This window comes from Hyla sarda, chromosome 6 (assembly GCF_029499605.1).
Source record: "Hyla sarda isolate aHylSar1 chromosome 6, aHylSar1.hap1, whole genome shotgun sequence".
NCBI classification, from domain to species: Eukaryota; Metazoa; Chordata; class Amphibia; order Anura; family Hylidae; genus Hyla; species Hyla sarda.
Window position 1 is genome coordinate 182,280,528 of NC_079194.1, and position 14,387 is coordinate 182,294,914.

A 14,387-nucleotide genomic window follows, 5' to 3' on the forward strand; every position below is an offset into this window, starting at 1 on the left:
CAGTCTGGGCACAATTCCACTGAAAGAATGAACATGCTAATTCTTTTGGCCGAATCTGGAATTTCTGCGGTGGAAATCCCGTCGTGTGCACAGAGCAGCAGAATCCCATTAAAAACAATGGGAGTTTGTTGCAAGCGGAATTTGGACTTAAAGGACAACTGTAGTGGTACACTTTTATAAACAAAATAAACTCATACACACCTTCCTACGAGCCCCCGTTGGTCCGGCACAGGCCTCATGGTCCGGCAGTGCTGACGTCATTCCACTTCCTGGGGACGCCGCAGAGCCATCGGCGTATCACCGGCCGTAGCAATGTACCGCCCCGGCCTGTGATAGGCTGAGCCCACTGTCATGTAAGGAGCTCTGGCCAGCTTCTTACATGACAGTGGGCTCAGCCTATCACCAGCCGGGGCGGGACATCGCTACGGCCGGTGATACGCCGACGGCTCTGTGACATCTCCGTCCCCAGGAAGTGGAATGACTTCAGCACTGCCGGACCATGAGGCCTGTGCCGGACCAACAGGGGCTCGTAGGAAGGGGTGTATGAGTTTATTTTGTTTATTTTTGAGGCCCAGGCTCGGCGATATATAAACGTGTACCACTACAGTTGTCCTTTAAGTCCAAATTCTGCTTGCAACAAACTCCCATTGTTTTTAATGGGATTCTGCTGCTCTGTGCACACGACGGGATTTCCACCGCAGAAATTCCAGATTCGGCCAAAAGAATTAGCATGTTCATTCTTTCAGCGGAATTGTGCCCAGACTGCATTGCCATCAATGGGAACGGCGCACGTTTTGCACAGTCATATCGCCGATTGATTTTGTCGGCACCCTCTGCACACAGAATCGCTGCCCGTTGTGTGCATGGGCCCTAACTGAAGTGGAAACAGCAAACAAGGTCACGAACATTGTCTAATGTTTAAATTCACTGTACTCAAAGGTGACATGCTTTCATATACATCTCTTAAAGTGGTTGCCAACAGGTCAGACAGCTGCATCCATCACCAGTCATGAGAACAGAGGCTCCGCGTCCCCTATAGTAAATAAAACAGCAGTATGCATGCTCGGCCTCCACTCAATTCATTCTCTTTGGTACTTCCAAGCATTGCAAGGGGCTGTACTCAACTAAGTTCAGAAGTAGCAAAGAGTACTTGGAGTGGTGGCCAAGCATGCACACTACAGACTCATTTGCTCTAGGGATAAAGGGCCTTAGTTCTCATGACCGGTGGGGGTCCAAAGATCAGAATAGCTAGGTCAGGGTTTCCCAAACAAGGTGCTTTCAACTGTTGCAAAACTACAAATCCCAGCATTTGACTGTCTGGACATGCTGGGAGTTGTCGTTTTGCAACAGCTGGAGGCACACTGGTTGGAAAACACTGAGCTAGGTATTCCCTTTTCTGTGCTTGTGGAATAACACCTTTGAAGGGTTGAACAAGTTTATGGGAAGGCATATGAATGATAACAGTGAGGCACTGTCAGTACTTACACATGGATGCAGTACCTGTGTGCAGGGAGACAGCTGTCCCCTTCCATAATATGGTGCCCTAAGATAGAGCACATAATGTTATATGTACTCTGCCTCATTTACTGTACCTGTGCTCCTTGGTTGAGCGGAGAGTATTGCTATGGAGGAGGCAAAGTCATGCGTGGATGGGGAGCTGCCTGGCAGTAAAGAGGAATAGGGGAGAGGGAAATCAGCGGTTGACAGAGCTGCATAATTATACCCAGAATGTCATCTTATGGGAGAGTGCCTTACTGTCATCATTAGTACCAATTCCCATATTTAAAAGGTGACCAACCACTTATGGTAAAATACAGTGATTTGGAGTGAACGAGAAATCTTAGATATTCACAACTTTGCTAGTACCTGGGCTTCAGAGAATGGAGTCTGCATATTTTCCAGTAGACTGGCCAAATCTTGTTCACAGTAACCCATGACCAAGAAAATGCTGCAAAAACACACAAATAACATTTTAATAATGACCTACAGGTCAAGACTTCAGATTATTCACTATGAAACATGCAAATACTATACTCCAGATCCATCAATCTGTTAAAAACAGACTCTGCCCATAGCAACCAATCTAAGCTCAGCTTTTATATCTAATGGGCTCTGATGAAATAAAAGCCGAGCTGTGACTGGTTGCTGTTTGTATCAGGTTGATTAGAGTTAATCTAACCTCTCTAGATGATTCCCAACAACCACTTCCTTCAGCTCCACTATGTTGGGATGTCTGAGCTTTAAAAGCAGAGTGATCTCGCGAAGGCTGCTAATGGGGATTCCTGCAATAGAAGGACAAAGATTTAAAGGGGTAATCCGACAATAAGAGTTTTTTCAGAACAAAGTTTTATATAGTCTTTGCTGAGGCTCCTATGCTGCAGAATGGAGCTCCACTCTGCAGCATAACACCTCTTGATATTGATATATGCTGAAACAAATCCCTCACCATCCTTTTCTTTATCCATCCTAACTTTCTTCAGCGCTACAATTTCATTGTTCCTGGTGTCTCTGGCACGATCTGGAAACAAAACAGAGCTAATATAATACAAGGACATACCACATTAAGGGTCAAGATATAATGAGAATACCTGATGCACATTGTCTCGCATAATAGAACAGTACAGTATAGAATCATCAGGTGAAATAGGTCATGTGTAGGGTATGAATACTTACACACAATGCCATAGGTGCCTTCACCAATTCGATTTAACTTTTCAAATTCCTTTACACTTCGGCATTGCCCGAGCTGAGGATGTAAAGGACAAAAAAAATAATAGTGTGAGGGAGATATGATGATAGATCATAAAGAGGCCAGAACATGATAGGTGGCGGTATCTTATGTGGAGATTCAAAATGTCATATGTGATATGAGACACTATACACTAGTGTGAGCTGACCTGTAACAAAACTACAACACTCATCATGCAATACTAGGAGTTGTAGTTTTGCAACAGCTGGATAGCCACAGGTTCGGGAACACTGCATTAGGTGCAGAGTTTGTTACAGTGTATCAGCAGTCACTGGACATAACGGGGAAAGGTTTTCGGTCACTTAATGTAAAAAAAGGAAAATGTTTCTATTCAGTGACAGCAAGCAGTGTACAGAATCTTGGAATGGTGCAGATATATTAGTAGCATCTTTCATCCTGACACGTAAGTATTATACCTCGGACCTCCTGGCACTGCCAGACACCCCACTCACCCCTGTGGTAATGCTTTAGCACAGTGTTTCCCAACTAGGGTGCCCCCAGCTGTTGCAAAACTACAACTACAATCATTCTGACACTTAAATATTACACCTCAGACCTCCTGGCGCTGCCAGACATGCCGCTCACCCCTGTGGTAATGCTTTAGCACAGTGTTTCCCAACTAGGGTACACCTCGGACCTCCTGGCACTGCCAGACACCCCATTCACCCCTGTGGTAATGCTTTAGCACAGTGTTTCCCAACTAGGGTGCCCCCAGCTGTTGCAAAACTACAACTACAATCATTCTGACACTTAAATATTACACCTCAGACCTCCTGGCGCTGCCAGACACGCCGCTCACCCCTGTGGTAATGCTTTAGCACAGTGTTTCCCAACTAGGGTACACCTCGGACCTCCTGGCACTGCCAGACACCCCACTCACCCCTGTGGTAATGCTTTAGCACAGTGTTTCCCAACTAGGGTGCCCCCAGCTGTTGCAAAATTACAACTACAATCATTCTGACACTTAAGTATTACACTTCAGACCTCCTGGCGCTGCCAGACACCCCGCTCACCCCTGTGGTAATGCTTTAGCACAGTGTTTCCCAACTAGGGTGCCCACAGCTGTTGCAAAACTACAATCATTCTGACACTTAAGTATTACACTTCGGACCTCCTGGCGCTGCCAGACACCCCGCTCACTCCTGTGGTAATGCTTTAGCACAGTGTTTCCCAACTAGGGTACACCTCGGACCTCCTGGCGCTGCCAGACACCCCGCTCACTCCTGTGGTAATGCTTTAGCACAGTGTTTCCCAACTAGGGTGCCCCCAGCTGTTGCAAAACTACAACCCCCAGCATGCTGGGAGTTGTAGTTTTACAACAGCTGGAGGCACCCTGGTTAGGAAACACAGATGCATCCACTGTTAATCCAACTCGGGTTTGTCGTGTGGCAATCTCCCCATACTATCACTGCAGGCACAATAGTATCCCCATACTCACCCTATCCCCCTCGGGCACCGTGATAAACTTCTCTTCTCTGACGCTTTTTAGACGGATTTGTTCCAGTTCTGGCTCTGGCTCCGCTGTGGCGTCGGCCATCTTACTCGCACGGAGTTTAAACGGGCTCAGCCCGCAGGAAAGGCCGAGGCTCGGGGCCTGTGAGTACGAGTGTGTTATGAAGAGACGTGCGCCCTCTAATGGGTCAAAGTAGGAATGACAGGACCATGTGAAGAGCCGTATAGGCTTTTGTAAAGACAGAATATCCCTCTGTATGGATATGTGTCAGCTCAGTACTAATTCCTGTGTTTCCCAACCAGGGTGCCTCCAGCTGTTGCAAAACTACAACTCCCAGGCTGTAGTTTTGCAGCAGCTGGAAGCACCCTGGTTGGAAAACACTATCCACTTAACCTAAGGTTCCCATCTCCTTCCCCTCAAAAACAAAGAAAAAAAAATGACACATTATTCTGCAAAAAACAAGCTCACATACAACATGTTATAGTTATAGTTCTTAGTATGCAGCAATATGAAGTTATTTTTCCCCATAATTGGTTATTATTTTGCAATTTTAGTATAAATCTATATATATAAAAATGTAGTTTGCAACTAGAGATGAGCGAACTTACAGTAAATTCAATTCGTCACGAACTTCTCGGCTCGGCAGTTGATGACTTTTCCTGCATAAATTAGTTCAGCCTTCAGGTGCTCCGGTGGGCTGGAAAAGGTGGATACAGTCCTAGGAAAGAGTCTCCTAGGACTATATCCACCTTTTCCAGCCCACCGGAGCACCGGAAAGCTGAACTAATTTATGCAGGAAAAGTCATCAACTGCCGTGCCGAGAAGTTCGTGACGAATCGAATTTACTGTAAGTTCGCTCATCTCTATTTGCAACTGTACCAATCCATAGAATAGCAGGTAACAAGTTAATGCTTCATAGTGAACAGTACAAAATGTAAAACATAAAAATCAATGTTGCTGTTTGTTTTTTATTTACATTCCCCAAAACCACTATCACAACGCAGCACACACACAAAAAAGTACAAGCCTGAGGCTAGGATTCCACTTGGTTTTATTTACCACTGAAAAATTTATTTTTCACAAAAAAAAAAACGCCAGAAAAAGAGCCGGTGCTATTTCCTTCGTCTGACGTTTTTTCTGGCTTTTTTGCATTTGGAGGAAATTGCATTTTTTGGCCCCTTTGGTGTTTTTTTTCAAAATTTGTTGGGTACCAAAAAAAAAAAAAGGATGCAGTAGGGATGGAAAACATGTATTTAAAATACATTTTTGATAAAGTGTGTGTGTTTCACTTTTTTTCTCTTTTTTTAAAAAACATTTTTCAGGTAGTACTACTACTCCCAGCATGGAACAGACTGTTCCATTATGAGAGTAGTAGTACCTGTACTAATAGACATATCGCCCGATGCGATCGTCCATAATATAGAAGACAAAAAAAAAAACCATAGGCTCAACAAGCTGAGATTTTGCAAAACCGCCAAGGAGCTGAAAAAGAGTGAAAAAACGCAAAAAAGGATTAAAAAAAAACGCCAAACTGAAAAACGCAAAGTGGAAAAATAATTTTTTGTTTTTTCAGATTTACAACTAACATCTGGCCACAGCGTTTTTTGGACTAGAAAATGCCATGCGGCAGAATTGGAGTATTTCTTGGCGTTTTTCCCCCCAAAAAAGTCGGGGCTATGTGCATTTACAAACCACCCATGGTGCCGGAACAGCAGAAACCCCCCACATGTGACACCATTTTGGAAACTAGACCCCACCAGGAACATAACAAGGGTTACGGTGAGTACTTACACCTGACATGTTTTTTAAACAGTGGGCCGTAAAAATGAAAGAATTGATTTTCAAGACTGAATTGTTGGTATTAACCAAAATGTTTACAAGTAGTAAGAGAAAAAAATCTCCACAAAATTTATAGCCCAATTTCTCCAGAATAAGAAAATACCCGGAAAAGCGCTATGCAGGTGCAAAACACGGCTTAGGAGTGAGACAGCACCGATGAGATTTGAGGCCTAAAGTGGTGATTTGCACTGCGGGCCATTTCCCTACTCTAATGGGGATGGGGGGTGGAAAAAACTTTATTAGTGTATGTGCTGCGTGTGGTGTGGTGCTTCCCTAACTACTTCCCTAACCCACGCTAACCTGACTAAACCTACCCTAACAGAAAAAAATATAAACTAAAAAGGGGGAAAAAAAACGTAAAAAAAAATAAAAGACTGCTACCGCAAAAAAAAGCGTCTACCTAATCAGTGGTGTGCACACTTTTTAGCGCTTAGTGGCGGCAAGGAGCGCAGAAGTCAGTGGGGGTTCTAGCCACTCAGCCCAGAACAGTGGCTGGTGGCGCGTACAGACCCCCACACAAAATACCTGAAAAATAAAATAAAAAAAATGCTTAACCCCCAAAAAATGCACCCGCCTGAACCAAAAAAAAAAAAAAGCCGCTATAACCCTAAAAAAAAACCTGCAACACATAAAACCCCGCTGATCAGTACTATGGGGCTGATCAGCGGTGGTTGGGCTTTAGCTAACGGTGGCGGAACGCTCTTTTATGGCTAAGAGGGCCCGGCCACACGTTTAGCAAAAAAAGACACCTACAGATGTGCACTGAGAAAAAAAAAATATATATATATTTTTTTACCTCCTAGACTCTTTACCTGCCTAATCTAAAACTGTCCCTAACGCTGCTGTGCCAGGGGGGCACAGAACAATGCCAGATGGCAATTTTTGGACTGTGAGGGGGGAGATACAGGAAGGAGCTCCGCTCTGCTCAGAACCAGATGTAAAATGGTGCTTATCAGAGCGGAGCAACATTCTCTTGCTCTCCTCCCCCCTCCTCATACACTGTGATTGATGCGGTCACTACGGCTGCGCAATCACATCTGCACTGGGGGGGGGGGGGGGGGGGGCAACACTGTCACCTCCCAGTACAGTATGGATGGTGATTGGTGGCGTATACTACACCACTGATCACACGTGACCCGGAATCGCCACAGATCACCCATTTATATTTACCGGTGATCTGCGGTGATCGCCGATATGGAGGGTCCTTGGGACCTTCCTTGGCGAAGTGCCGGGATGCCTGCTGAATGATTTCAGCAAGCATCCGGCTCCGATCCCCGCCCGGCAAGCGGCGGGGAACGTAATCACAGCAAATCGCTGGTCTGAATTGACCGGCGATTTGTGGTGATTGCCGATATGGGGGGACCTCAGGACCCCCTCGGCGATGTGCTGGGATGCCTGCTGAATGATTTCAGCTGGCATCCCGGTCCGGTACCCACCCGGTGAGCGTCGGGGACTGGAAATGCTCAGGTAAGCCCTGAGTCCTTAAGGATCGGGGATGCAGGGCGTATGCATAAGCCCTGCGTCTCTAAGAGGGTTAAAGACGTACGCCGGTGGAAAACTTTTTTTTTAAATCAACTGGTGCCAGAAAGTTAAACAGATTTGTAAATTACTTCTATAAAAAAAATCTTTATCCTTCCAGTACTTATTAGCTGCTGAATACTACAGAGGAAATTCTTTTCTTTTTGGAACACAGAGCTCTCTGCTGACATCATGACCACAGTGCTCTCTGCTGACATCTCTGTCCATTTTAAGAACTTTCCAGAGCAGCATATGTTTTCTATGGGGATTTTCTCCTACTCTGGACAGTTCTTAAAATGGACAGAGATGTCAGCAGAGTGCTTTGTGTTCCAAAAATAAAGGAATTTCCTCTGTACTATTCAGCAGCTAATAATTACTGGAAGGATTAAGATTTTTTAATAGAAGTAATTTACAAATCTGTTAAACTTTCTGGCACCAGTTGATAAAAAATAAAAAAATTAAAAGTTTTCCACCGGAGTACCCCTTTAAGGATTCCAAAAGCGGGAACCTTTGAATTATGCCACTGGTCCGGTTTTTACAAAAATTTTGGCCCAAACTTAACAGAGCCAAAAGAGAAAGTGGCTTGGAGTAGATGGATTGTAGAATCCTATTGGAAACAGAAAAGAGCCCAAGGTATATTTACTGTAGAAACAAGGGCAGAGAAGGAAAAACAGTCTGAACCAGATGCAGAACCAGAGTCGATAGACCAGCTTGCAATGTCTCTAGTGGAGCCCACTGTGGTTAATATAGACATCCCTGACTCGAGTACTCAACGGACCCCAGTAGATATGGGAGCTAGACCAAAGGGTCCTGCTAGCTCCATCACGATGTACCCCACTGGAGATCTAATTAGTCCACCTCCTACATACAGTGAGCCCAAAGTTAGGGCCACTGCTCCACCATATGTACCTCCCACCACCTCTTGGCAGGAGTTATCTGACCCAAGTGGTGGAAAGGTGGAGTAGAAGGTAGACTCCTAATCACCCCTAAAGTATATGCAGAGGAAGTAAGGAGGATGTTTGAGGAAGGTTGTTCGTCTCAAGCCTCAGCCTACCCAGTCAGAGAACAATTTATCCCAGGGACAAATGGTCAGGTAGACAGACGGGTTACTCAGCATGTCTCAAGTACACCTGGAGAAATGAAGGGGTTCCTCTCATTAGTCCCTAATCCACGGAACAATCCATGTGGGTTTGCAAATGAGTTGCACAATATCGCGATCAGTTCCAATCCCACATGGAGAGATCTATTGCAGATAATAAGAGTAGTGGCTGGTCAGTTAGATACTGTGCCCTCTGTACCAAACTCACCCTGCCCCTAGAGCCATCAGAAGCACTGAATACCCCAGATATGGCACTTGAATATGTCAACCAACTCAAGGAAAAGATCACAGAGGTTTTTCCTCCTCAATCCTGGGTTCGAGTGACAAATTCAGCAGAAGGCCAAGGAACCTGTAGAAGATTACTTTGAAAGATTCAGGTAGGTAGTAGAGGAGGCAGGTGGTAGCTTAGCGGACCAAGGTATGGGAAGATGCTCACTGCCACATTGGTGTCTGGACTGAATAAAGATATTCATGATAAATGAGTCTCTGCCCACCCTGATACTGTTCCCTGTAATTTGTTGGGAAGAGATACACTGATGAAGTTGAAAGCAAACATCCAATATACTGAGGATGGACCAATAGTGACTACATCAGTGGGATCGGAGGATCATAACACTTTGGAGAGTCTGGTTCCCATCTGGTTCCCCTGATGGCAGTTAAGACTCCTCTGGATCAGGACATTCTGCCTGATCTGTAGGATGTTCCCAAGGAAGTCTGGGCTATGAAAGGTGGTCCAGTGGGCCTGATAAAACAAGCAGACCCAGTGGTCATCAAACTCAGACCTGGAGTAAAATTACCCAGGATTCCTCAATATCCTCTCAGCATGAAACAAATGGTGTAAGAGACCAAATCAAAGCCTTTGTGAGTCAGGGGATCCTTATTCCTATAAAATCGCCAGTAAATACACCTTTGTATCCTGTGGCTAAACCAGGAAGGCCTGGTCAGTTTAGCTTAGTCCATGACCTGCGGGCTGTGAATAAAATCATTCAAGAGGATGTTCCGCTTGTTCCAATTCCTCACACTATTTTAGGTGAAATCACCTCATGGTTCAGTGTACTTGACCTGGTTGATGGTTACTTTTGTGTACCTGAATCCCAGTATTTGTTTGCCTTCACTTTTGAGGGACAACAATATGCTTGGATGAGGTTGCGGCAGGGAATGGTCTCTTCACTATGTGAATTTGGCCAAGTTATGAAACAAGTTCTAGATCGGTGGCAAGCACTGGATGGAGTTACTGTTGTACAGTATGTGGATGATCTCTTATTAGCAGCTACCTCAAAGGAGCTGTACATCAGTGCCACTGTTTCACTGCTTTCTTACTTGAGCACTGAGGGATGCAAGGTATCCCCCAGTAAACTACAGTTTTGTCAGGAAAAGGTCATCTTTCTGGGCCACTGCATATCACAGGGCTCTAAACACATTACTTTGGATAGGGTATCTGTGATATAGAGGACACCATACCCACAGAATGCCAAACAAATCCGAGCCTTCTGGGGACCAGTCGGGTACTGCAGGCCAAATATGTCTCAGCTCGCTGCTCCCTTGTCCGCTCTGACCACTCAGGCTGGACACATAGAACTGTCTGACAAGGAAAAACAGGCTGTGGACGAGCTAAAAGCTGTCATATTCAGCGCTCCTTCACTTGGAATCCCTTTTATCTGTTCAATCACGAGCAGGAAAAACAGGCTTCAGGAGTTCTCACCCAGAAATATGGATAGTTTATGTTTTTGTCCAACTGTTAAAGCTTTTTGTGCCCCCAGGTGACAGATGAGGATGATTGGATCTGTAACACTCAGCTGTACTGTAATATGGTAGGGGTTCAATAGTGGCTGGGAAATCATGGTAAGATAATTCCTAGGGTCCTAAAGCAGAGGCTCTATTACATCTGTGGTAACAGGGCCTATTCATGGCTTCCTATGGGAGCATGGGGTAACTGTACTATAGGAATAGTTGTACCAGCCATTAGACCACGCTCAAATATTTCATTATTTGAAACATTTTCTGGGGGAAACAGACACAAGCGAGAATTGTTTTCAGCTGCAGATAAAGCCTGGATGTGGTTCCCTTCCTGGACAGGATGAGGTGTTGAGTTAGCAAATAAATTAAATAAATATGCTAGCATTATGGATAGGATTATCAATGAGACTACAAGTTCTATACATTCCCTTAAATGGGGTATTACATTATTTTTTTTTATTTGACTATGCTACAGGGGCTGTAAAGTTAGTGTAGTTCATAATATAGTGTCTGTACCTGTGTGTGACAGTTTTCTCACAATTCTTCTGTGATTTTTACTCCAATATTTATTTTGAACAGCATACAAAATGACTTGTTGCAATGCGGCCGAGACCTGACTCCCTAGTCAGCTGATGACAGGGAGCCTGTCTGCTTCAGTGGGTGGAGGGAGCAATCTGCAACTAATGCAACAGTTGAAGGCACCCTGATTGAAAACCACAGGTCTTTGAAAGGATGCAGCTCATTTTTGTTTCAATGGGTGGGGTGGCTGATGTGTGGGAGGGAGGAAAATGGAATTGTGGGATTTGTAGTCAAAAAAAGAAAACTGAAACAGGAAATACCAGTTCACAAAAAGCTAGCCACAGTGTTATGGTTATCTCACAACACAGCCATTTAGCCCCAAGACAAGCGCAGATCCTTCCTAAGCATGTCCATTATTTTCTGCCAGGTACGTACTAAAATCATCTTATGGTGGATAACCCCTTAAGGACGCAGGGTTTTTGCATTTTTGCATTTTCATTTTTTCCTCATCACCTTCTAAAAATCATAACACTTCCAATTTTGCACATAAAATTCCATATTATGGCTTATTTTTTGCGCCACCAATTCTACTTTGCAGTGACATTTTACCCAAAAATCCACGGTGAAACGGAAAAAAAATTCATTGTGCGACAAAATTGAAGAAAAATTGTAATTATGTAAATTTTTGGGGCTTCCGTTTCTACGCAGTGCATTTTTCGGTAAAAATAACACCTTATCTTTATTCTGTAGGTCCATACGGTTAAAATGATACCCTACTTATATAGGTTGGATATTGTCGTACTTCGGAAAAAAATCATAACTACATGCAGGAAAATTTATATAACTTTTTTATTTTTCCGCGTTCGGGACAGTATGAGGGCTCATTTTTTGCGCCGTGTTCTGAAGTTTTTATCGGTACCATTTTTGTATTGATCGGACTTTTTGATTGCTTTTTATTCATTTTTTCATGATATAAGAAGTGACCAAAAATACACTATTTTGGACTTTGAAATTTTTTTGCGCGCACACTATTGACCGTGCGATTTAATTAACAATATATTTTTATAGTTCGGACATTTCTGCACGCGGCAATACCACATATGTTTATTTTTACTTTTATTTACACTGTTTTTTTTAATGAGAAAAGGGGGGTGATTCAAACTTTTATTAGGGAAGGGGTTAAATGACCTTTGTTAACTTTTTTTTTCCACTTTTTTTTTGCAGTGCTATAGCTCCCATAGGGAGCTATAGCACTGCACACACTGATCTCCTATGCTGATCCCTGCAAAGCCATAGCTCAGGCTTAGAGCAATCAATCGATGAGCAGACGCCGCGGAGACAGGTAAGGAGACCTCCGGCTGCGTCCCAGCTGATCGGAACATCGCGATTTTATCGCGATCTCCCGATCAGCCCGACGAGCTGCCGGGAAGCGTTTACTTTCGCTTTCAGACACGGAGGTCAACTTTGATTGCCGCATCTGAAGGGTTAACAGCACGCGGCACAACGATCGATGTGGCGCGTTGTTAGCCCTGGGTCTCGGCTATGATTAGCAGCCAGGACTGACCCTGTGTGATGCGGGGTCACGGTGTGACCCCGTTTTAAACACCGGGACCGGGTGAAGGGCGTACAGGTACGCCCTACGTCCTTAAGAAGTTAAGGAAGAACTAGCCCTGGTCAGAAAGGTAGCTCTTCAAAATAGAATGGCCTTGGATTATGTACTAGCCATAGAAGGTGGGGCCTGCACTGTTATAGGTGAGGAGTGTTGTACCTGGATTGAAGATTCACATGACCCCATTGAGGCACACATGAATAAAGTAAAAGAACTTCAGCACAAAGCTAGAGACATATCTAAGGAGGGATGGAATCAATTTTCCTGGATGGGTTCTATTGGTGTTTGGTTTAATAATATGCTTTCAGACTTTATAAAACCCATAGTGGTAGTGATAGGATTAATATTGATGTGTTTAATTGCTTGGGAAATGTTAATGTTTTGTATTTCTCGTTGCAGTAAAGAAGCGGACATATCCACTCCCTGACAGATGACATCACAGCCTCAGAGATGACCCTCTGATAGCTCAGCTCAACTACCTGACTTTCCTGCAGACCTTCCAGCTATTCTGAAAGACAGGTGGAAGACATCATTCTGAAAGAGGGTCCCACAGTTGAGCCATAGCAGATTGGGTATTGTTAAAAAAAAAAAAAAAAGTTTGTCATCCAGTGCGTGGGAACCGACACAGAGTCAGGCTCTGAAAGTCCAGTGTCCTAGCCTGGGCCTGTGTTGTGGTGCATCTTTGGCCGCTGTCAGTCATCTATTTAGTTAAAGAATATATATAAGAATATATAATGTGTGGTGTGCTAATAAAACCAATATAGTGTGATGTGCTAATAAAATTAATATATGTGTGTGATAATATAATTATCAAAAGGGTGACAAATAAAAAAAAAAAATCTATTAATTTCTACCACCTTTTCTGAGTTTAAAGCGTACCCGTCAGATCACTCAAAAAAACTAAACAATTACACTTTGCTTTGTCATGAGGATTTTGTCTTTCTTATAAAATGTACTCCTTCTAAATGTTGCTTATGAGTGTAATATGCCAATGTCATCATACCCTGCCAAGAACCATATGGAGTGAAGTTAAAGGGTACCTTTCATGAAAAAAACTTTTGATATATTTTAGATTAATGTATGCAGAATAACTTTCCAATAGCATGTTATTAAAAAATATGCTTCTTTCTATTTAATTTTCCACTTTGAAAAAATGATCACTAGGGGTCTCCCTACCGGTCCTTTTTTTTAAATAAATTTCAGCCTCATGCTGGAGTCCTAAATCTCAGACTGCAGCCGGGACACAGACAAACTCAGCACTGTTCCCTGCCAGGGAGTTTGTCTGTGTCCCGGCTGCAGTCTGAGATTTAGGACTCCAGCATGAGTCTGAAATCTATAAAAAAGGACTGGTAGGGAAACCCCTAGTGGTCATTTTTTCAAAGTGGAAAATTAAATAGAAAGAAGCATATTTTTTTATAACATGCTATTGGAAAGTTATTCTGCATACATTAATCTATAATATATCAAAAGTTTTTTTCATGAAAGGTACCCTTTAAGAAAGACTATACAATGTGGATGTTTTTTTTTGTCTCTGGATTGGCTGAACTATGGAGAATTTACACTATAAAAGACAGTGCTGTTACATATGCCGGTAGGATATTTGGGAGATGCTATGTATATGCGTGTTTCATTGTAATCTTGCTAATTAATTAATAATAATTTCTTTTTTTAAATTGGTCCAGCTGTTTCACGTTGTCTTTATTTTATCACCTAATAAAAGTTTGAATCACCTCCCATTTAAAAAAAATAAATATGTAAACAAAAATAAACGTGGCATCGCCGCGTGTGTAAATGTCCAAACTATAAAAATATAACATTCATTTTGACCCGCACGGTCAAAGGCGTATTTGTATCATTTTAATCT

The 14,387-nt window shown here is 43.3% G+C and overlaps 1 protein-coding gene and 1 long non-coding RNA gene across 4 annotated transcripts in view; one reads left to right on the forward strand and one right to left on the reverse strand.

Annotated features, from left to right (window-relative positions):
- CDK10 (cyclin dependent kinase 10) overlaps positions 1–14,387 on the reverse strand; it is a 34,798-nt gene that overhangs the window by 19,327 nt on the left and 1,084 nt on the right. For 2 of the 3 annotated variants that reach the window (XM_056526003.1, XM_056526004.1), the window contains exons 2-5: positions 2,674–2,746; positions 2,447–2,518; positions 2,180–2,282; positions 1,867–1,948 (exon numbers count right to left, since the gene is read on the reverse strand). In XM_056526003.1, the coding sequence (XP_056381978.1) occupies positions 1,867–1,948; positions 2,180–2,282; positions 2,447–2,518; positions 2,674–2,746 (330 nt within the window). Of the gene's footprint in view, positions 1–1,866; positions 1,949–2,179; positions 2,283–2,446; positions 2,519–2,673; positions 2,747–4,187; positions 4,368–14,387 lie in introns of those variants that run through there. The other variant, XM_056526002.1, reaches the window with a different exon arrangement.
- LOC130276522 (uncharacterized) lies at positions 4,216–13,561 on the forward strand. Its single transcript, XR_008845151.1, has 3 exons — positions 4,216–4,345; positions 5,776–5,981; positions 12,923–13,561. It is a non-coding gene; the product is annotated as an uncharacterized LOC130276522 (long non-coding RNA).